We start from the raw sequence: 24,669 nt of genomic DNA on the forward strand, positions 1-24,669 counted from the left end.
ATTTCTTAATGACACCAGTACATAATTGCAGTTGCACAAAAATACAACAGCTCAAAATCAAATTTCTTTCAGACATGGAAAACCTGATTAAAAAGAAGCTGTGGACTCACCAAAGTGTCTTAAATTGATATACTAACAAGTCTCTGTCAATGAACACAAATTTATTTGATGGTAAATACTGTTTGAAAGAACTTTAATCAGTTTTTAAATAACATCAACTTCATTTTGTTTCTCCTGCTTGCTGCCTAATTGGGTTCACATTGTCTCTTCAGTAGCTGGGGGCTTTTTGTCTTTGGTCATTGTCTGTGACAGCATTGTCTCAGTTTGGGTTCTTTGTTTATTTATGTGTTTCCATTGAACAACACATTCATAACAAGATAACCCACTGAGATTAATATTTACTTTCCACAGAGGCTAATTACACACCCACCCACACACACAGACACACACACACACACACACACACAATTTTCTCAGAAATAAAAGCAATATAATAGTGATGATGATTGCATGAAAGTTTCATGAGCGTTTTCCCATCAGTTAGTTTTTGTGTCGTGGTACAGCTGCCACTCACTCATACAGTTTTCCCAGCACAGTTCAAGTTATTGTAATCTGTAAACCAGTTCTAAATATAAATTCCTGTTTTTGCATCAGCCGCAGGCTTAAATGTTGTTTTGAAAGGGCAAGATTTGTGAGCAAAAGCAGATCTGTATGTCCTGTAATTAGATTCTGGTGGATGATGAGATGCAGTTTTATCTCCTTTCTTGAGTCTCTAATGTGCAAGTAAAGTGTATCATCTTTAGCCATCAGGACTAAAGATAACAAGAGACAGAAAGGCTGTAAACAACCCTGTGTTAAATGCTTAAATAAGGTTGAAATTGGATGAGCTTGGATTACTCTCAGGGATCTAAAGATAACAAGCACCTCATGTTCAAGTGAACAAAGCTATGGAATATATATATATATAATTATAAATAATAAATATAATATAATTTTGTTTTGTAACATAGTTTATAAGAAGTCTGTAACGTGAGACCACTGCTGGCAGCACAGGGGGTAAAGTGGTTAGCACATGTGCTGCCATGAAATCTCAGCATCCCAGGTTTGAATCTGACCATGGGACCTATGCTGTCGGTCATTCGCTGTCTCCTGAAATAAAGGCGAAAAAATACCCCGCTCCAAAATGACAAGTATACATACTACTATTTTATTTTAAAATCATATATATTTTCAATCTGACTAAAATGAATATTTTATGGACACCGCCGGTTGTCATCTTTTCTACGTTATATCAAAGAGTGAAGTCTCCAGTGGTCCAAAAATGCTGTCACAATGCTGTGGTGTCAATTTAAACACGTTATTATGTTGTAACTTTTCAACACAATTACAATACTATCCAAATATTTCAGCGTGAGAGCCTCAAAGATGGCATGGTTGGTACGCTCAGCTGATGAGAAAATTTCGAAAGCAAAGTATTTGTGTTGCTACTTTAGATCATTAAGATGGACTTGATGTTTCAGACAAAAAATGTTGGAGAAATTTCAACCCTCTAATCCGTTTCAGACAAATGCTCGTTTTAAGCGCTCTCCGCCATATAAGGTTAACCTGTTAATCTGCGTCTGAGTCTGGAGGCTTTACACACAATCAATATGATGAGTCCTGAACACACTCCGTGCCATTACCATGCCACTCCAATCAGATGTGCTTGCATTATCATTACCACATGATGTAAGGCAGACACGTGACTCCCATTTTCCAGGCCCATGGAGAGCGTTTGACCATGCAGTCCAACAACCTTGAGCTTCAGCAAGGTGCACAGCCACACAGCTGCATCAAGTATAAACAATATTCTGCAATTACCAGGGATTTATAATGTTTCTTATATTACTTGATTAGGTTTTATATTACAGGTGGACTAGAGACCTCTGGCAGATGGTTGACCTCTGTAAGTCTCTGCCTGGCTGTAATAAGTTAAAACAGACTGGGGGCTTGTTGTTTCAGAACAGAGTTAAACCATTCCAGCAGGGAATCAATCAGACCACCTCAGGTTAATCTCAGTATGACCTGAAATGTCCATGAGGGATTAGGCCCAGAGTACACCTGCTACTGATTTTTTAGCACACAATGTCTCTCCTTACTGCTGTGACTACAGTCACATTTGGCACAGGTGCTATTGAAAAATTCCAAAGTGTAAGTATGAAGTGTGAAAGGATTACGCTGGTTTTATTACAGAGGTGTACATACTTAAGATTTTTATCTAATGAGGGTGTGTTAACAGATTAATCGGATAAGGAGTTGATATTTGGAATAGGCTGTATACAGCATGGTGGAATAGCTGTTATCCGGATGTGTAATGGACATGTCATTGCTGCACAATACAAGACCTGCTGTCCTGTGTGTGTTCAAAAACATTTTGCTCTGTGAGCGCATATGTATGCAGAACTAAAGCAAATTGTAGGTGCGCTGACATTAAGATGTGCTGATTCAGCTGAGTCATGTATTGACAAGACTGTGTCGCTAAACCCTAAACATCTCCTCCTTTCATTTTTTTGCAACACAGCAAAACAGATGTTGTTTGTATCGGCATGTTTAATGAGTATTAGATGAGTCACTGTAAAACACTTAATAATGCAGCTCTATACAGTACCCCCCCCCCGTCTTTAAATTTACATTTATATTAATTCATTCATCTTCAACTACTTATCTGATTCCAGGTCGCAGAGGTTGCTGGAACCAATCTCAGCTCACATTAGGTAAGGGCGGGGTACGCCCCAGACAGGTCAAGAGTCACACTCACCTACGGACAATTTAGAGTCACCAATTAACTCAAACATGATGTCTTTGTACTGAGGGAGGAAATCGGAGTACCCGGAGGAAACCAATGCATGCACGGGGAGAACATGAACCAGAACCGAACCCGCGACCTTCTTACATAGTGGTATCCACTATGCCACTATGTAAGGAACATAAAAAAAAAAGTTTCTTTGTAATGATGTGAGTAGTTTGAATGAATTTACTCAGAGATCTCATAGATCAACCTATTAACAGACTGTATATAGACCCAAAGTCAGATGCGTGCCATCCCTGGGCGTGACACTTAAGTACAACTCACACTACAAGTGACACATCAGCGATACTTAAGTCTTTTGGAAATGTCCATCTGTGCAGTCCACACCTACTCCAACCACTGCAACAGCTGTCAGAGATTAATGACCAACTTTCCTTTCACCACTTCAGTTGTGGTCCAATGACAGCACATATAGCTACACTATTTTAAGGAGGCTGGCTAAAATAAGGGTTATGAACCCAATCATTCTATTTGACTGTAAATTTAATTTAAAAATTTTAATTTAAAGTCAAATAGAAATCTAAAGAAAACTCTAATGGAGCCAAATAAAGAAGACTCCATTAGATATAAGTAGTTCATTTATTCACTTCTTAAAAGACTGTTTTAGGCCCATTGTAAAATTGACACATCAAAATGACTCTTTGTTGTATATTTCCTAAAATTTCCAGCACTGGTGTAAATTTTACTTTGGACAATCAGGGGACACCCACCAACCAAAACCTATGGACAGAACATCACTTGGCAAACAGATTCTGCCTTTGCTGGCATTCAGCTGTGGTGCCTTCTGAACAGGTAACCAAGTCTATCAGACACCCTGACACCTTTTCATGGACGGTTTAACATCATTTCCCACCTTGATTTATGTGACTCTGACAGCTCTCACATGAGCACTTAATGACTCAGATGACATTATGGTGTGAAGGACCCACAGTGGTTTGAGAGCCTGGGGCTGCCCAACAGCCAGTAGAGCTGTTAAAGCCCCTTGGATGACAGGAAGAACAATCCAGTGGATGGTTTCATTTTGATTGGACAACGCTCCCTCTTGATTAAAGACAGCAGTACAGAGTGTCCTTGGTCAAATGAAGCAGAACACATGCTGAAGTACACAAAAGGCTATAGCCTGTTGTGTAGAGAACGTTTTGATTGCGAATGTATCAACTAGCTGTGTCGCTGTGTGCGTGTAATTATTTGGTAAAACCCATACTAATATGTTGCTAGGTTTTGTAAGGCCATAATCTCCATATATGCAGAACAATTCTGACTTTAACCTTCTTAAACATTCGTATTATCCCATTTTGTCTCAATGCTGCTCTTATGACAAAACTACCTGCAATTCACATTCCTACATTTGTGTGTGGATTTGTTTCTACGTCACAGTGTAGACCCTGAACCTGAATACACACACCGACACCAGGGGGGCTCACCACCATCATTGTTGGGACCCAAACTGGAGCTGGCCCCCAAAAATAAAAACTGCTTACTGATTGTTAAGACTTGGATTTATGGATCAGTGTGTATATATCTGTGTGTGTGTGTGTGTGTGTGTGTGTGTGTGTGTGTGTGTGTGTGTGAGGGAGAGAGAGAGTAACAATTTGAAGTGGCGTGGATGGAATTAGATGAGCTGAAATTAAAGTGGACAAATCTAAATAAGCATCTAAATAAGAATTTAAACTTTCAGCCATCGTTGTTTTATTGTGACACTTCCACGTTACACACAGAGGTCAACGGTGGAGCTGACACAAACACACAAACACACACACACACACACACACACACACACACACACACACACACACACACACACACACACACACACACACACACACACACACACACACACCGTGTTGCAGTAACTTGCAGTGCTTTCACGCCGCCTTGCGCTCCGGTCGGGCAGAACTACATCCACGCTACGTTTGCCTTTTCGCTCGTTTGTCCCTCGGCGGCCCCCGTCGGCTGACGGTAAAGTCAGACGTGTATTTCTTTGCGTCAAACGGAAAGCGTCTTACGCAGAAACAGCCACAACATGAACATCCCTACGAGCCGTCGCTCCACCGTCGAAACGTGTCACCGTGGCATTATTTACTGATGAAGCGAGGATGTCATCCGCTTTAACGTTGGACTTCGAAAATCACCCGCAACCGGCAGCGATGGACGGCGGCATCATGTCCATCGACCACGGAGGAGAGTGGGGTGAGCGTCGGCTAACGCTGCCTGCCGAAACACATCCGGCGGAGCGAGATTAATCCGACTGCCGAGGGTGGTTTCACTGTTTCAAACGTCCTTAAAGTATAAACAGTGACCCTGCTGGCGTTTTCAAAAACACCCACATATAAGTCTGAGGTCGATGTGGCGAGACTGTGTCAAGTCTTTAGTATTAGTTAGCATTAGCTCGTTGCTAGTGATGTGATGATGTAATCCGGCTGTAATATGGAAATAATAATGTTTTAGCTCTAAGGCTCCTGAATGGACCTCACCTATGGACCACACAGTTTATTATATATATATATATATACTCAAAAAAAAGTGTTCCTGGGTTTGTTTTGGAAGAACAAGAAAGATTGAGAAAGTCACAATAACAATAACAATACGACCAGTATTTTGTGTGATTGTGTTTTGAGGTTCAGTTTTTTTTTTGTCTGCTATCCTTCTTGTGTTTCCCGAGGAGTTAAATTATTCTGTTACAATTTATTATTGTTTTTATCCATAGTTACATATAATTGTAATTAGATGATACAGATTTCACACGTCCAGTTCACTGCAGCACAATTTTGAGGTACTTGAAATGTATTTGAGGATTTTCATTACTTGCCCCGTTGTGTTTCTGTTCCTTTCACAACCCATGCTTTTCTAGTATTAGTAAAATGTTATAACAAGGTTTTAAGGCGTTTACAGCTTGTTAGGTCTCCGATGTCTTACACAAAGCCGTGTGTTGTTGAGGTCAAATGTTAGCAGCTCATCCTCATAGTGATTTGTTTACCCTTTAAATCTGTTGTGTGGTTTAGCTTTAGTAACGGTGTCTAGTGTCCATCCAAAAAATACATTCTATAGACAAAGTAAAAAAGTTGAAATCAGATGTCTGCATCTGTATCTGCCTTTGCATGTTTGGTGTCACATTTATTATCTCACCACCTGCCAGATGAAGCTGGTTTCTCTGTATTTAAAACAAATTTTAGGGTGTGCAAACTAGTTCCATTTCCAACAGCTACAAGAGTAACATGCCACGCATGTCATTATTCTTAAATGTTAATGGCAAACTGATACATTTATTCTAATGTCATACTACTTTTAGTACATATTTACTATAATGTGTATTTTCATGCAAGACTTCCACATTTTCTCTTAATAACTGTCTCAAAGTAAACCTTGCAAAGGATTGAAGGCAGTTAGACTCATTTTGTGGGCTGTGCACTTGTCATCACACAGACATAAGCCTCTTCGATGAGCTGGAAAGCCTAGGAGATGCAGATGAGCTGTTTCAGGCCCTGGGGAATTCTTGTTATGTAAGTAACTTATCAGTATGCAAATTGTCAACTGAAATCTGGTTGCATGAAAGAGGATCAACAGGTAATATGGAAAACAAAATAATGCTAACAATGGCACAGAGCTACTGGTGAAGGTAGAGTATCATTAAGGGCAGGGCATACAATGTGGAGATGTCAGGTAATATCCGTGGGACAATAAATGAATTTGTATTGACTGCTTCTTCATTGTGGATCAGTCACTTTCTGTTTCCTGTTTGCTTTCTCAGGCCAGTGAGGGTCCAGATCTGGACTTTGACATTGAAATACCTACATGGAATGCTGTGGACACAGACATCACCTGCACAGGTACAACAACACATGCTGATTCTTTGGTTAAACATGATTATAACTTTCTATTATGTAATAATACAAATAGTGTGAAAAATGGGACATCTATGTTTAAATATTTAGATAATGTAACTATTGGGTACCTTTCACCCACCACTTTTAAGGCCCGGGGGTGTTGCTATGAAAGCTTAAGGGCTGTACCTTAAGAAATATGGTTCAACTTGATAAATCATAACCTCAATAATGTGCATTTCTTTGCATGGCTACATTTTGATTTAGAGAGAAATCTCATTAAATTCATTAAATATGTATAGGACACAGAGGTAAAGGGTAAAGAAAGCCTGTCTGTCTTGAATTGATGTGTGATAGCAAGTCACAGCATCCCCGGCTGATAAGCCACACATTTGTCTTTTTTTCTCCTTGTGAATCCAGATGGTGAGGTGAGCGTGGCCTCTCTGTCACCTGCCCACACCTTGAGTTCTGTCCCTTCTCCTGCCTCTGTGGAAGCACTCTCACCTTACTCCTTACAAGTAAGTCACTGTAACTTCACCTTTATGGGTTTTTTGCATTTGACTTGTATATCCAATGCAAATTAGACATTTGCCGTTGGCCATGAGGATTTACATATGTGCCCATTTTGGTGCAGAATTGGAACAAATAAAATCTTCATCCAGATGGTGTCCGAGCATTGACAGCTGCTCTTTGTTCTTGGATAGAGACACACACATACACTTGAGACACTTATTAATAAACACCTTAAACACCTTGTCAAACTAATAATTTGCTGTCCATCTCAGCTGCACACCACCCACTCGTTAGTTAAAAGGTGATGACAACTTCAGCCACATTAGCATAATTTAGCAGACAGATGTTTTCACAGCATGTCAAAACAAGGACAAGGGTTACATTTTTGTCTCGTCCCAACACAATCTGCACACATTTGTCTGGTCTCTGAATAACCTTGCCTGATTTCAAGGACATTTGTTTACCTAAGTCTTTGAATATTTAAAAGGACATCTCAAAATGTTTTTAACTGATACGTCTCAAGTAAATGTGCTACATAGAGTGTGAATGGCTTAATAAAAATGTCAGTTTATTAGCACAAGTAATTGTATGTCAGAAGCATTTCCAGGTGTCACTGTGCTATTGGCTGCAGTTGAGGTTTGCACATAAGATACAAGACCAAGTCTTCTCTGCCTCCTTACCCAGGATGAGGCCCTGTCACCCCAGTCGCAACCCTCTCCTGTTTCAGTCTGCTCAGAGTCCAGTGGCTTTTCTGAAATATCTACCACAGCCAAAACTGCGCTAAAGAGACCCAGCCAGACCACACGAGGTGAGACAGCACCCACCGCACATCTGCTGTATTTCTGCTCTCTCTCCAAAAACCAGGGGAAATTCTGCACCGCGATCTGGGTTTGCAGAATTCTTGGCTGAAAAAAGCTGAGATACAAGTAGTCTCTGGGGGAAGAAAGAAAAAAAACAAAACAAAACAAAACCCAACCCAAGTGTCTTCTGAAATTACACATGAAAATGTCCTCACCTGAGCTCAGAGTTGGCCTTTTCTTGTATTAACATAAGTCCTGTTTTCTTATCTTCCCTTCCCTCCCTCCATCCCCACCCCATAACGCACACATGCACACCCTCAAATATATCAGCCAAATCGGCTCAGCAGATCAAGAGACCAATCCAGATTGGACCGAAAGTTTCCATACAGCCCAAACCGCTGATTGCAGCTTTGCCGTTGGCTCCTGCAGCAGCTCCCATTCAGACCAAGACAATCATCATCCAGCCCCTGCCTGTGCTGCCTGTGGTCAAACCATCGCCGGTCAGCATCCAACCAGCACCCCCTCCAGGTCAGACTTCACACTGCCATACGTTGAAAACACTGAGATGCATTGCTTCATGTTGGAGTAAATTAGCCCAGATTTGTGCATTAGACTGTATGGTGTTCTTTACGTGGAGTGGTTTCTAAGTTTCCATCATACAATACTACAAATGGTGATGATTAATTTAGTCGGCGTCCTTGCTCAGTTTGTAATGCAGTAGTGTTTTTTTTGGCCAGCAGAGGGTGCTTTAAGCTAAGTGTTTGCTTATTGGTGAGCCTTATAACATATCATCTTACTTGATGGTCAAATAATATTAAGTCAGTCTGACTTCAAGATGCTAAATGCTTACTTGTATCGAAATTTGAGCTTCATTTGGGAAACCCAAATTGATAATAAGCCATTATAAATAAACAATCAAAAATGTTTTGTTTTACACAAATGTTAAACAAGGTAGTCATGAGCTGTGGTATGTTTTGTGCATTAAAACCATTATTGCTCTTGTTTTGCGATCCAGCCTGCCTGGTTTGTTATCTATGTGTGTTACATCAACAGCATCTAGGCCAATGTAAATACTTATGTCATTGTCTTGGACCCAAGTGGGTGGAGTATCTGACCTCCCTAGATTTGAATTTGAACTTGGCTCTTCTATCTGCCTGGTAACAGCCAAGATGGCAGATGGCTAAGACCAAGACATCCAAGTTTAGGACCCCAGATGTGAGTCAAGTTTAGCCTGCTTAGTGTTAAAAGTCTGTTTGCTTTCCCAATAATCACAGGCGATGAGTGAGAACACTACATCACAGATATGAAGGAAAGAAATTAGGGGTATTTACTGATGAGATCACATTTTATTGAGTTTTGATGAGGGCAGTCATTTATGTTTAAAAAAAATCCACAAACAAAAGGCTGAAAAGTCTTTCTGATGCTTTTTTTTTTATATTTCTTTTGACTGTCATCCTGTTGAATTGTTCTTCAAATGGTAAACTTGAACAAAAGACAGAGCACTGGCACCACACACATTCATTAGCAGTGCTTACTAACACTTCTGTACTATTAGCAGTGACAGGTTGTTTAGTATTAGAGATGGAGGTTGCTGGGTCAGTTTAGACGAACGGGTCCTGGCACAGTCTCACTGGGCGGGGTGGGCTAAATTGTGGGAGGCTCCCACGTTAATATGACATTTCTACACACAGACATTCTGCTTTTGTTAGTTTCTCTCTTTGAGGTCTTAATGTTTTTTTAAAATCTGGTAACACATGCATGTGCATGTGCGTTCAGGCACATAAAGTTCACACAGCTTTCAGTTAGGAATGTGGAAGTTAAAGACTGCAGGTCAAGATAGTCAACATCCTCTCCACCTGTACGTTAAAAACACTGTGCTGTTCAGGAAAGGGGTTTAAAGTAGGTCACAAAAGGTTTTGGGGTGGGGGGTGAGGGAGCTGGACTGTATCATCTGGAACAGGAAGCTGTTTGAACAGACTGATGCGGTCTAAAAAGATTCTAATAGTTCATATTACTCAGAACAAAGATGTGGAATAAGAGCATGCACACTAACAACACAACAATCTGACACACACATAATCACACTCAGCATTAGCCATCCAGTAAAAATCTGACTAATGTAATTTAAGACTGCCAAATGTATTTCCCGTGTCTCCGTCTCCCAGGTCGTCCTATAGTCCTGTCTCAGACAAGCCAGGTGCTACAGATCCAGACTCCACAGACCATCACCAGCAATGTGGTTACCATGCCAACGCTCAGCCAGGACAGGCCTATCCCTGTCGCTGCTCCATCTGTGGTCTCCCTCACACTTCGAAGCCCTTCCTCAGATGATGATGTGAGTCACCTAAGTTTTCCTTCTTGAGACAAATCTCAGTATAATCATTTCTTAATCTTCGCATTTTGGTAGTGGATTAATTTTTCAATTAATTTTAAAATGTGTATTTACTTTGTGTTTCTCCAGAGATTTGGTTGTTAAAATCTAGCGGGAAATTAACATTTTACAGTCATCTACAAATGTCCACACACAGCTTATTCAAAAAGTGTAAAGATATTTTTTTTTAATAAAGACATAAACAATTTAGAAAAAAATTATCATAGTATTCAAATTTCCTAGTTAATTTGTCGATTTTGAGGTGCAAACCATATCCCTAGCCTTCTCAAAATGTTTTCAGTCCACCTGCTCAGTTTAATAGCTCAACATTGCACCATAGACCATAGCAGACCTGCTTTTCTGTGAATACAAAATGCTGTGAAATCAAAACGGAGCGATTGAATGCAGTTACATATGTGGAGTGAAGTGGCCTCATGGACAGCTGACTGATCAAACAAACTGGTCATCACAGCGGTGACAGGCTTCTGTGCTGAAGCAGTTTATGAGGCACAGTGTCCTCATTGGAATAAACAGCTACTTTGACATTTGTCTTTATGTGTGTGAACATGCATGGACTTGCCTGTCAGCAGTTGTGTGCCGCTGCATGCCTATTAAAAAACCACACAGGCGTGCATGCACTTGCCCACTATATAACTTATGATGTTGTGGTTGCCATGTTCACACATGTGGGTGGATGCGGTCCAGCGCAAATGCTCTAATATTACCCTATTTATTTTTTATATTTACTCAAATTTCATAGCCTATTAACTTTAATTTCTGGGTGTAACGTGAAAATAAAATGGACAAGGAAAAATACATACATATTTTTATTTGGTGAATATATTTTTCCACATTGAAAAGCCATCACGCTCAGTGAACATCAGACTGTGAAGACATAAATGATGAGTAAAGAGCAGGAATGTTTTTCTACCCTAGGCCAAAATATATCAGGTCAAAATTAATGATTCACTCAATAATTGGAAGACAGGGGGAAAAAAAACAACCCAGCAACATATCCAGATGATGTCATCGAAGTTTTAAAACATGCAAATAGTTTTTTTCTGACCAGACTAATGTTTGCTCTTTCAGTCACAAGTTCACAAGAAGTTTCTTCATAAAAAAACAAATCAGTCTTTTTAAATAATTTTATTGATGAAGCAGCAAACAACCAATGAATGATCATTATTGGCCTCTGCATTGTTTGTACCTGTGGGGTTTATTGGAAAGATAGACACATTATGCAATTTCAGTTCAGACAGTCTAAACAGTGTCACAGAAGGACATAACTCTCTGTGTGGATGACACAGATCCCTCTGTGTGTTTCATTCAGAGGTGATGTCAGGACAGCTGCGGCAGTCAGGATGCACACCCACAAAAACATGCGAGCGAACACACACAGTCTCCTGACCTTTAGGCTTTCTCCTACTCACAGTCATTTCTCATCAGTCCGTGTAATGACAGCACATGATAGTTCTGATTCGTTTCTTTTTGCTGCTTCAGTGAGACAACTGTCTGAGATAACTGTCTGAAACTTTAGTGTTGTTTCAGACCTCGGTCTCTCACACAGTGTTTCCTGATTGTGTGCACTTGTCTGACCTTTTTGTGTATTGAGAAACATGTTCTTCTTTCGACTTCTGTTTGTCTTTTTTCTGTGTTTTTATTTTTTTAAGCATGTGCGTCACATTGGTGAAATGTCACCTAAATCATCTGTTTCTTTGGTGACATTGGGACGACATCACTAATTGGATCCAACATTTAGGTGTCATTTTTTTCAGAATAGCCAGTGTGACCCTGAAGCATTACTCATGAAAACAAAAAACATTAGTCATAAACTAATGTCCAAATGCGCTTTTTTACAAAACTGCTTAATCCATCTTGACATTAATGATGTTTTTTTTTTTTTTTTTTAAACGATTAACCCTAAATGAAATTTAGTAAGTAGTTGTGCTGTTTTATGAATGCTAATGGTTGATCTCTGACTGTAAAAATGATTGCCCCCAGAAAATGGCCAAAGGGAATCTTTCCAGTTATCATGGCATCATTGAGTCTGGAGAGGCACTTTTTGTGAGAAATTTCAAGGAATTCCAACATCCAGAAGCCAAAACAAATATACATCTTAGCCATTTTTAAAGCTAACGAACTCAAAAAATGTAAAATAGGTTATTGGAGAGGGACTGTTCAAAATATTACTGAGGGAATAAAATACGAGAGGGGTTTTGGAGCTTAAATTCAGCCTCTCATTAATAAAGCAGTGAAAGTGAAAAATTTACAGTGTAGTCACTCAACAGCCTTTTTTGGCATCTTAAAAGAGCAAATACGGGCAACAAAATATCAGCTATGCAGTGATTCAAGTTGTCCGAGTTGTTGCTGCGGCCAACGACAAACTCTTGAGCCGTGTCAAGCTGTGTGTGAATGCTGCAGCTGTGTTCACTTTATAGCCTCACTGTGGTTTATCTGCAGCACAGTGGTGGAGTTGGTGGGCCAGAGGGGTGTCTGTTAAAGATGACATGCCTGTGCCAGGTGTTGCTGTATGTTGTATGTCCCTTTTTGTTTGTGTGCGTGTGTCATTGTACGTGTTATTTACGGCATTGTATTTTGGCCTATAGTTATCTTATATAAACCCGGGTGTTAAACGGCTGCTAACGATTACATGCTTCAGACAGGTGTTGTGCAGGACGAAGCATTTTGCGACAGCTGTAAACAGCCATCAGGGATCGGGCCGCTGTAATGTAGTGGGTTCCTCCACAACCGGAGATTTGCCGTGTGTGTGCACTAAAGACAGCCCATTTTGAAGTTGCGGGCCTCAACAGATTGCCCCATTAGTTGGATGAGAGCATTTAAAAGAGGGGACCCCTGCAAATCGTGTTGTGAATCCGGATATGAAGGGGTCCTCTACATCCAGTCTAAGAGTTGATGCCTTGTGTCTTTCATTTTGCATGGCCTCAGATCTACTCGGTTGAGTCAGAGTTGGAAAAATGACTTTGAAATATTTCCTGGACAGCTAGAGCAAGGTTGATTAAAAACATACCATCCATATTAACTGTTGTCAGACTGCTTTCACTATTCACTATTTTGTCTCATTTTTTCAACTCTCGTGGAGAGAAATCTTTCATAGCCGCTAAGGGTGTAACAATATTACATCTTATTGTTTATCGCCCAGTATTTGAATCCGTGACTGGATTGGAAATATGTTGAATACTTAAACTCAGCGGATTTTGATGCAGAACTAAAGTTTGAGTTTAATGTTTTTGGCAATGCAGAATGGCATTCCTTTCTTTCTTTAGCTAATGGGAATTTTTGATAATTTTTCCACAGTGTAAATAAAAATGACTCAGAGCCTGGACCCTCCTGTACAAACCACAGCAAATTTTATTGCACATATTAGATTAGATTAAGAACTCAAAGACTAAATTGTGAAAAAAAAAAAAGTTAAATACAGCATCACAGGTCGACAGTTAGTTCACCTGTGGAGTGCATGCCACAGTTATCTGTGTTTTACCATCTACTGTAAAATCAGGTGACATTATCACCCTGACTTGTCTGGTTGGCCTTTTGGATGCTGAAAGGATAAAGGAACTGGAAAGAGTTGATCCCCGGCAGATCCTGTTGTCTTAGCCATTTAGAAGTATTTGAGCATGAGTGCTTACTTTCCGTAACACAATACAACATAATTATAAAGTAACACATTATTCACATTTGCACCCAGGCAGCTCAGTATACCAACAGCTGTTGGCAGCTGGCGGCTCTGGAGGCCTATTGGAGCAGCTGGGGACATGTGCCAGGCTTAATGGGGCCTTAGCATTTTTTTTTTTTTTTTTTCCCCCCACATTGACTTTTCCTGTCAACATTGACATAGTTTGATGTATAATTAATGTAAGCATCCACCTCCCATCCATTCATGTGGCTTTTATTGTGAAATGCCACTTTGCCATTTTTTGCCTCCTGCCTCACGATTCCCTCCCTCTTTGTGGTACCGATGTGAAGTCCCCTCGCTCTCCACTCCCTGGTAACTCCTTACTTGCGGCGTTCCCAGGCTCAGGCTAGTGGCACAGCTCCCAGATCTGGGCTGGGAGACAGAGGGGTTTCTCAGGAGACAGAACACAAATACAGGGATCCAAATAACTTAATCACCAGTGGGACTATTAGGCCCAGGATCTTACAGGCTTACCGTGGGGGTAGGGGTGTTTGTGTTTGGAGAAGGGCGGCAGAGGGGTAGCTAGAGACCACAGGGACAATGAAGGTGTTCAGGTAATCACAGCCATTGGTTGTGCTAATTTGCGATCTGTCGTGTCAAGATATCTTGGTTTTTAGGTTAGCATATGCTAATGTGATTCCAGCTCTGAGCTCACTGAACTCTGGTAGACATAAATCCCATGTGCTTATAAGAAACAAACTTTAAACTGCTCTTATTTATTTATTTAATCAATAATTTGTTTACTTTTTATATTCAGTTTGGAAAGAAAAAGTTTAATAGAAACATCAAGGGAATTTAAACGTAGAAACACCAAACATCATTTATTTATTTGGTGGTTAACTTGAGCATGGAAGACTGAAGTTGTATTAATAAAGAGTTATGATCCTGGTTGAACTTGTTTTCTTTTACATGCAGACCTAGAGCATACATTGTGCCCCACTATTTATGTTTCTCCCAAATGAACCATTTGTTCAAGGATGACACACTCTGTAAACACGTCCCTCTTCGCATATAGATCAGAGGCTTAGCATGAGTCCCTGTGACCTCTCAGAGGACGTCGGTGTAAATATTTTTCGGCAGAAGCTTGATCACGTGCACTCTAAGGCTCTTGACCAACATTGAGGCCGGGATTTGTTGCACAGCTGTCATTAACCTCTGACACCTCTTGCACATCTCTATTTATTTATTCAGTCACCGTAGTAAATGAGAGATTCAGTGGCCGGGAGCTCTCCCGATAAGAATAACAAAGTTGCCAATGGCGTTTATGCCATGTTCCCATGTCTTCTGTTACATTTGCTTTTTCACTAAGCCATCTGTCTTTTTACTGGTTGTTTCTCCTTTCATGCACGCATTCCCCTTTTCAGTCTCTTGTCTTCTTTCACTTCATGTTTTATGGAGTTTGTTCAGGGCACCACATCCTGACTATGAAAGACTGGACAATGTTAAAGCTCTAAATTAGAAGCAGCAGCTTATATGTACATATGTAATATATAACATACTATGTTGCTTTGCATAAATGTACCTATGGTCATTTTTCCTCTTTACTCCTGAGTCTCTGTTTACTTATGTGATTGAAAAGCCATCTTTAGCCAAATTCCCTTGACTGCATAGATAAACATGATGTCACACTTGTGAGGGGAACCTATGATCTTCAGCCCAACAGGTGGTTCAGTTACACCACTACATTCTCACAATAACTACCCCCTTTCCTGTTTGGATAGGTGTCAAGCGGCTGAAGGATGAAATGGATGTCTTGACATGAGTAATAATCTTTGCCAAATGTTATTCTTGTGTCTTTGTTTCTGTCTCTCTCACTTCAGTCGAAGATGTCTCAAAGACAACAGCGCATGATAAAGAACCGCGAGTCAGCATCCCTGTCTCGGAAAAAGAAAAAAGAGTATCTGCTCTCGCTGGAGGCTCGTCTGAAAGTGGCGTTGTCTGAGAATGAGGCGCTCAAATGTGAGAATGGCAACCTGAAGAGACAGTTGGAGGGCCTGCTGAGTGAGGTGAGAGGGTAGAAGTGATGGCTCTGCACCCATGAGGGCTTAACACAGATAACAAAGACACAGTATGTTTTGTAGGTTGACATATATTCTTTCTTTTTTTTTCTTTTTTTTACCTTTTCCCTTCAGAACACAGTGTTGAAAACAACAGCACCCAAGAGGAGAGCTGTGTGCCTCATGGCAGCTTTGGTGTTCCTTCTGCTTAATGTTGGACCAACAAGGTGAGCACGTGACAGTGAATGTATGCATGCCTTTGAGTGCCTGATACAGTAACTTCATTTAATGTCCAATTGATCAAATCTAGTTAAAAACAAAAAAAACAAGATTCAGAGGCTGATGATGTTGTTGTATATGTGAAAGGAAGTAAGAATTTGATTACTGCAAACAATGGGAAGCCCCATGACTCATTTTGGGGAAGCACGCCTCTAATGTTTTGATATGTACCAAAAGAAAAAAGCTTATTAAAACCAGCGCAGAGCATTTCCCACTGAAGCAATACATTCTCTTTTTCCTTGGAACGTACTTCATGCATAACATATAAAAAGTTTTTAACATATTACACAATAGACATTGACAAACAGCTTACAGACTGCCCTTCCCCGCCAAAACTGGCTCGGTAATACTCTTACAGAGTAAAAGTTAATGAAGACTTGTATCAGCCATGACTATGTAATGCAGATGCTGTCCATTCTTATCCTGACGCTCCTGAGTGATGTTGGTGACAAAACAACTGACAATTAATAGTTTGCCCAGGTCGTATTACTCTTCTGTGTATACTCCATTCCTCTGAAGTTGCTGCCAAAATTTGCAGCAGTTGGTGACTAATGGGTAAATAAACTTCAGGGGGTGGGGGCATAAACATTTATCACTTACAAATGCAGAGAAAAGTAATTTCACACTATGAAAGACATAAAATTTTTGCATGTGGCCGTTTTCTTATCTTTGCTTGTAAAAATATACAATTGTGACAAATTAATATGCGTTATATAAAACCACACAGGGGGAAAAGAGGTTGATTCCACCCAGTTAACAGATGGAAGGATTGTGTAATACCTTGAACTCAAGCTGGCAGTCTACCTCCAACTGTAACGACTGATTCTCTGTTCTCATGTTGTAAAAATGTTTATTTTCTCCTGAGAATAACTCACTCTGCAAGGATGCAAGTGTCTACTTGTTGAACTTATTGGCTTTGATAATAAGCTTGTGTGCTCTTTGCTGGGAATGTGTTCTTTCAGCTCTTCTCTAAAGTTTAACCATGAAAAAAGTTCTCAAGACCTGTGAGCGAATTCGCTTTTCCACAGTAGCTAGACTGTGTGTGTACGTGTGTGTGTGTGTGTGTGAGTGTGTGTGTGTGTGTGTGTGTACGTGTGTGTGTACGTGTGTGTACGTGTGTGTACGTGTGTGTACGTGTGTGTACGTGTTACTGTACCTGCAATCACATCTTTGTGTTTTGTGTTCAGGCTCTTCTTTGGAATGTAAAATATGCCCGCTTTGAGGTCAGATCCTTTGAAATGAAAATGCCACTCAGTGCAGTAATACTCTTGAGAAAGACTTTGTATTTTTGCTTTGTGTGTGTGCCCGGCGTGCTTTGAGGTTATGGAGTCTAGATCAGAGTTCAGATTCTGCTACTTGGCTAAAAATGAAAAAACCCTCCTGTGCACAGGATGTGGGCCACATGGAATTCAGTGGTCATTTCAGTGCAGCACTACTTTTCTCCTCAGTTTGTTTCCTCCACCCTGAGAGTTTCCCTCACTTCACCTCACCTGTTTCATCAGTGTGTTTCAGGGTAGCCCGGACTCCAATCTGGAGGTTGCTTCCATGCAGCACAGAAGCAGACACCTGCTGGGTTTCTCCCAGAAGGCAGAGACCCAGGTACTGATGGGCTCTGAGCCCCTTGGCAGTGGCCCCTCTGACGTGGCCGGCAGGTAATGAGCTCAACACCCCACAACACCTTTCACTGCGCTGTATTTAACCATCTTGTCACCGGACCAGGATGCACCTGTGCCTGGGCCCAGTCAGAACTGGTTCAGGTTATTATCGCACGTGTAAACACATGCACCGGCAGATTACCAACTCTGTCTAAGCGAATGCCTTTCAAAATGCCTCCAGGCGTCTGGCTAGTTGACCAGCAGTTGTGCTTTGAGTAACAAGGTGGGAAATTGGGGTCAGGCCTTGTTTGACATCCAGCTTTATATTGCTAGTAACAGCTTGTTTTTCTAAAGGGTTATATGTTTTGCTTTCTTTTTTTTTTGAATCCACTGGAGGCCCAGCAGTCATTTGTAAATTGCATAAATAACATTGTTGTTAGGTAAGTTGCCTGCACCCCCATGTCCTGAAAAAGATGTTTTGCTAGGTGGTCAGAGCGCCTGATGTCTGCATGGCATGGCTAGCCTGGGTTGTGTCAGATTCTCTGTGTAGGGTACGTCACATGTTAATGCAAACCATTCATTTGTAGTATCAGGTTTCCCGGCGGCATTAAAGGATTGCACGCAGGAAGGAACACATTAACTTTCACAAAAGGGGTGACAGCGCCAAACATGGTAGAGGAGGAGGATCATGATTTTGGGGGGGGGTGCAACCTAATCTCGGGGTCTTAATGAACAGGAAGGTACATGCGTAGATAGGTTAATATGGGCCTCTTGGTTAGAGCTATGATCAGGCCTCTGTGGTCTGACATGTTGCTTGGCAGAACCATTTCCAGGACACTTACAGTCTGGAACACGAGGCGTAGTCGATGTTTTGGCTCAAATCAGGGACGCCCAGGGGAGGGATTACATCGGTGGCAGACGTTTTTCTTAACAAGCCCCCTGCAGGTGGGCAGAGACTGTGGACAGTCTAGATCAGCACTTCAAGCAACGTAATCATTCACAAGTCACACTAACGTCTGAGAAACGTCATGCCGTGTTTCTATAATCCAAATGGATATAGACCCAAGTTATGGTGACAACTAAGGCTTTTGTGCTCTCCATGTCCGTAATCAGACTGGGTGGTGCTGCTCAGCTCTTTGAAGCGTGTTTATAATACCATATCAGAGAGAGAGAGAAAAGCTCTGCCACTTCTGCACATGCCAAGTAAAAGTAAGACTCATGAGCGACCAATAAAAATTTAACAGAAATATTATCCAGCCCCACAAACGTATTGAAGCTACGCTTGCTTCTTCATGGTGGCATTTTGCAATTCAAATTCAATCTTCTATGTTTCACCTCAATTTGCATTCAAAGCATATTCGCATCATGTGGAAAATATTTTTATGTTGTTTTTTTTTTTTTTTGTTTGTTTTTTTTTTTTCAGTCGGTTGTATTTTGAAATTGCTACACTGGTTGTTAAAGCATCCAATGAGTCTTGTAAATTTATCTTTGCTGTCTCTGTTTTACAGTGTTTGAACTCCCTCTGTGTTCATTAGTATGCTTTTTGTGAACATAGCTCAATAAGGCCATGAGGGAATTTTTGAAAAATTTGATAAAAACATTTCTCAGGACTCAAGGATGAACTATGACCTAAGAGCGTCATACGCTAATTATGATGCAATGAGTACATTTTAAATCCAAATGTGGTCACTTCACAGTAACATCACAATGTTACTGCAAAAACACCTCAGACTCATAACTCATTGGACAGAAGGGGAGATTGCGACTATATTTCCCGCAGCTTGACTGGTCGGTGGAGGCAAATGATCTCAAGGCAGTAATTCTGGTTTTGCTCTGTGTTAGTTCTGAGGATAGGGCCCTGATGGTGGTGAAGGATCCAATCTTCCTCAGACCTCCTCCCCCCTGCCAGCCTCCTGTTAACAGGACCAAGTGCATTGAGTAAGCTTTGAACTCTCTTACATTAATTAATTTATTTTTACTCTTTTCACAAAATCTGCAACTCCCCCCCTCACTATGTTATCTTTGAATGGCAGGTTGGCCCATGAGTTGAGGGGCTGGGTCCACAGACATGAAGTGCAGCAGACCAAATCCAGGCGCACGACTAACAGCAACCCCAAGCCCACCAGGACCATTCTGGTGAGTCACAGCAGCCGGTTCAGTGTTGGCATTAAATCTTACAAAGCAAATCTTTACTTTCAGTGTAAATGGAGTTTTTTGGCAAAGAACGTATTCACTTTCATCGCTGATTCGCCTCCTCTCACACCTTCCCTTTCTCTGCCTCTCATTTCTCTTTATTGGGCCGTGTTTAATCCGGCAGCCTTGAGAAAGTAAACATAACACTTAGAGGGGAGCTTGTAGGATTAGTGCCCCCTGCTCCTTTTTTCCATAATTTTTTTTTTCCTCCAAATTCCGTCACAATAAGTCCGCTCTACCAAGTTGCTGCCTGGCTCATGTATAACCATTCTTCATTTTACTATAAAGAAACCTTTCTTTATGTGTTTATTTTCTTTCTTTTTGAATACTTTTTAGCATTACAAACACACACTTAAACCTATTTCAATATGACACGGAGCATTTGATAAATTAATAACATTTAAGCTGCATTTCTGCTTGTTTGGTTGATTGTCTCGCCCTTGTTTAGAGGGCACTACACTTGTGGTCAACTGTTGCCTGGACGTTAAAGGGAAAAGGTTAATCCTAATAATTTCTGACCTCTGGACTGGACTGTGTGTGTTGATGTCCGGTTGTTTTGATATGATGGTGGAATGGAGTCTGTGTTTATGTATTTCAGAGTGTTGCCAACATTTTATCCTTCTCTCCTTCTAATGGTTAGTTGATGTGATTATAAAGCGATTACAGTTCATTCTCTCTCCTTTTTCACCCTCGCAGAAAACACAGAACAAGGAGGCTGCCCAGATTGTAACCGTCCAGTACACAGATTCTACTGAGGAAAAGTGAGTGAAGGCTTTTTACAGAGCACTAATTTCAGATTCAAACACTTGATAATATCTCAGCTTTAAACTTTTCTCATTCAGTTTTAAATAGTTTTAATTGTGCAGTTTTGGACTGTAAAACAGGTAACTCATTCTCTAAAATTCTCAGCAACTACTTCTTGTGTGGTACGCCACCACTGTGTGGTAAACTAAAACGGTGAGTGGAAACCTGAGTTGCAGACTGGAGTGTTTATTGTCAGCCAGATCCGCAGCAGTAGATGACTGTAGTCCATTATGTCCATTATGTAAAGCAATAGCAGACAAAATAAACTGGTATATGTTTACAGTAACTGTTTCAGAATTGTATTTGACTACAGCGGGGTTTTGGCCACTTTTTGGTTTTTACAATGGGACTGATTTATGATACCTTGTTTTTTGAAAGATTGTTTTTTCAAGAATGGCAGTCAGAACCTTTTCTGCTGGATTATGTTGTGCGGTTTAGATCAGACAGATGGAGTCAGTAGATTTTCTTTTTTTGTGCCACCTACCCCCCTTACCCCCCCCCTTTTTTATTTTTTTTGTTTGGCAAGTCCAGCCATGAAGCATTAAAAAAAAAGCCTTCAACAACTGACCTCCATGGGGCCAGAGGTTTTCCAGAGTGGAAAATATATATATATGTATACACACACAGGAAGCTTAAATGTCAAGCATAATGCAATTTTGGTTTTATCCTCATATCTGTGATCCTCTGTGTCATGTTCTGAACCATTTATACAAACCCAACCACAGCTAAAGTCTGCCCCAAGTCAGACATGGCAAATGATTCTTTTGTGTTACTAGAAATCTGTGAAAAAATTCCTTTTCTTATATTTATCTATGTTTATCTCTTAACTCTTCAATCGCCCGGCAGGAACCCTGGCAGTGAGCTGCAGGTGTACTACGCACCTCATCACTCCTACAGTGACTTCTTTGATGAGCTCAACCGTCGCAGCGATACTTTCTACGTGGTCTCGTTCCGCAGGGTAAGCTTAAATCTGCCTTGGGTGCTACACTGATTGATGAGGAGAAATAGGCACCGATCTCCAGGCAAAATCTGTCTCTCTCTCATTCCATTCTTGTCAGTCAGAGTTTTCCTTTACCCACAATCGTAAAAAGTGACGAATTAATTATAGATGCAGTAACCTATGAATCTTATATTATATACAAAGGGTCTTTTTTTCAACAGGGTGGGTTGATTTGAGAGGTGCCGAAGGGTGTAACGGCCGCTTTCCAGTCCAATTTGCAATCATCAAGACTATGTTTTCAATTTTCAGGCGTGACCATTTGTCATTTTTAATCTTTCAGGTCTTCATTCAACCTGTTTTAAATTTTCTTTCTTGATATAATTAATTCCCAGACATCATAATCTGAAAGGCATTGGATTAGTACGGGTTTGTTTCCTGTAAATATTTTCCTTAAAAAAAAATAAAAATCTAGAGCTCTTATGATCCTTCTTTCTTATGTGCTGACCAAATGAAAAGAAAGCCACTTTTCTAGGAGAAACTTGATTTTTATCTAATACAGCATGTTTTTCCCTTCTTGAAAGAATTTGCTGGTCCGTCTGTTGACTCCGAACTATGCCAAAAGACACATTCCTCCAAAGTTGTCCAAAAAGTATAACCTAACAAGCAGCCCGTATTCTGTAGGCAATTCATTCCTGATAACATACAAAGCTGTGTTATCTCACCAAAAATCCATTTTGTCCATTTCACATCACATTCAGTATTTCTGGACAATAAGGGCGATGTTAAAGCCTTTAAATCCTCGGGATTACTCAGTGCGGTGGCGTTTTTTAGTCATGTGGTCAAAGATCAAGACCTCTTGCCTCCATGCAAGTGACAAAGGTCCATTTCTGAGTTGGCATGGTGACACCAGGGACAATGGGAACAATTTTGTAGCCGATCCGAGAGTCAAGTGGCAATCCTTCAGCTTCTAGCAGCTTTGTGTTGTGTTGTTTGGAGCAGCTGTGAGGATTGGTTGATTTTAAACTTTGGATCTTCGAATCCAAAATCCTTTACAAGAGTCAAGCAGTCAAGTAGTTTTTCACTTTTTGTCAACCTGTTGACAAAAAGTGAAAAACTACACTTGATGATTTTCTTGACTAATTAAAACCCATTTGGTCTGTAAATTGAAAAACTGAAAAAATCCCAAAACAAAAATCTTGAAATTACATCAATTAATATGAATAAAACACAGGAAGCTTAAATCAGTAGAGAAATTACAACCACAGATTTTGGCTGATAATTTTATTTAGTTGATTCATTCATCTTGTACCACGTATCCATTTCTGGGTCACGGGGGCTGCTGGAGCCAATCCCAGCTCACTCTGGGTGAGGGCGGGGTCACCCTAGACAGGTCGCCATTCTATCGCAGGGCCGACACACAGAGACCAACAAACAGTCACACTCAGACATACAGACAAATCTTTGGACGGTTTGGACGGAGGACCATGCAGGCACGGGGAGCACAGGAACCAAACCTGTGACCTTCTTATTGCGGGGCAGCAGCACTAACCAATATGCCGCTGTGCTGCCCGCTTTAGTTAATAAACCAATAAATTATGTCAGCTCTATGAAGATGAAAGAATTTTTCTTCCTTTTTTTTTCTTTTTGTATGTAATTTTTACAAACTGTAGAATTTAAGTCATCCTGTTGTTAGTTAGCAGGTTAGATTGCAAAGATAATTGAGTCAGACAATAACGCAACTAAAGTCATGGTCCATGTAAACAGCACAGATTACAATACTGTTTTTTAGTAATTTATTTAGACTTTTATTATCTTTTCTCATTTGCTTTATTTGCTTTTGTTTCGTTTCCTGGGTTTCAGGGCGTGAATGCCTGGATGTTATTACGTGACTGCCAAAGCTCTGAATGAAATTTTGAATTTATTTTGATTTTAAAGCCAATCACTACAATTTTACAGTTTTATCCCTTCAGGCAAATATCTTTTTAAGTAGTTCATGATGACCTGTTTTGCTCTGGCCAGTGGTTGAGGTCACTCGCTATAGTATGTTGCATACTTAGTCATGGTCACGCTTAGGTCAAGGCTACTATGAACCCTCAGTGAATGCATTACCACCTGTGGCTTTGTTTATGTGTGAAATGAGCTGAGGTGATGGAAAACTGGGACTGCACTTAGTCTACTGTCATTTTGCAGTCTTGCTTCATTTCTTGTGCTATTTTAGCACCTGTGGCTTTATGTAAGTGTGCGTTGAGGTGTGGTGGTGGAAATACTGGTTCCTTTCACTGTGGCCCGTGTCCAATAAGGATCAGGGAAAAATACGCTTGTTGTCATGGCAGCGACAGCTGTTGTGTGAGTTTGACAAGCACGTCTGCTTTTCCTACCACCTCCCACTCTACAGGCACAGTCAACACACACACACTCATTCACTGGTGGTATAATAATGCTACCTTTGGAGGTGTATAGCTCATATCTGATGCCTCACAGTGCCAGTAATATTCAGAGTGCCATTCCTATTGCACACGTCTTTGCGGGATTGGCAACCCTGTATCCAAAGTCATTGTTCCATCCTATTGTCTCACTCTCATCTGTTTTCTGAAACTCAGCCCGGACTCATGCCTGTCACCATCTTCAACAGCCCTCATTTTTCATTTCACCCAACCCAGCGTTTGGGTGAAATGAAAAATGAGGGCTGTTAAGATGTGTGATACAGTTAACCAGTTTTCAAATGGTCTCTTGGTAGTTGGAAAGCCACAGAAAGCTCCATTTGTGGAGATGACCGAGTCCAAGCCGAGGAAGTTACCTGTCTCAGTTTCTTTG

The 24,669-nt window shown here is 40.7% G+C and overlaps 1 protein-coding gene across 1 annotated transcript in view; it reads left to right on the forward strand.

The window, feature by feature from the left end:
* The first annotated feature begins 4,806 nt into the window (after positions 1 to 4,806).
* Positions 4,807 to 24,669, forward strand: part of atf6 (activating transcription factor 6) — a 28,090-nt gene continuing 8,227 nt past the window's right edge. Inside the window, exons 1-14 of the mRNA XM_029500693.1 lie at positions 4,807 to 5,038; positions 6,272 to 6,348; positions 6,597 to 6,675; positions 7,090 to 7,187; positions 7,867 to 7,990; positions 8,313 to 8,510; positions 10,148 to 10,317; positions 15,868 to 16,053; positions 16,180 to 16,271; positions 17,826 to 17,975; positions 19,761 to 19,856; positions 19,952 to 20,054; positions 20,808 to 20,872; positions 21,762 to 21,873. Of these exons, the coding sequence (XP_029356553.1) occupies positions 4,945 to 5,038; positions 6,272 to 6,348; positions 6,597 to 6,675; positions 7,090 to 7,187; positions 7,867 to 7,990; positions 8,313 to 8,510; positions 10,148 to 10,317; positions 15,868 to 16,053; positions 16,180 to 16,271; positions 17,826 to 17,975; positions 19,761 to 19,856; positions 19,952 to 20,054; positions 20,808 to 20,872; positions 21,762 to 21,873 (1,644 nt within the window). The 5' untranslated portion in view covers positions 4,807 to 4,944. The remainder of the gene's footprint in view (positions 5,039 to 6,271; positions 6,349 to 6,596; positions 6,676 to 7,089; positions 7,188 to 7,866; positions 7,991 to 8,312; positions 8,511 to 10,147; positions 10,318 to 15,867; positions 16,054 to 16,179; positions 16,272 to 17,825; positions 17,976 to 19,760; positions 19,857 to 19,951; positions 20,055 to 20,807; positions 20,873 to 21,761; positions 21,874 to 24,669) is intronic.

This window comes from Echeneis naucrates, chromosome 4, assembly GCF_900963305.1.
Source record: "Echeneis naucrates chromosome 4, fEcheNa1.1, whole genome shotgun sequence".
Lineage (NCBI taxonomy): Eukaryota > Metazoa > Chordata > Actinopteri > Carangiformes > Echeneidae > Echeneis > Echeneis naucrates.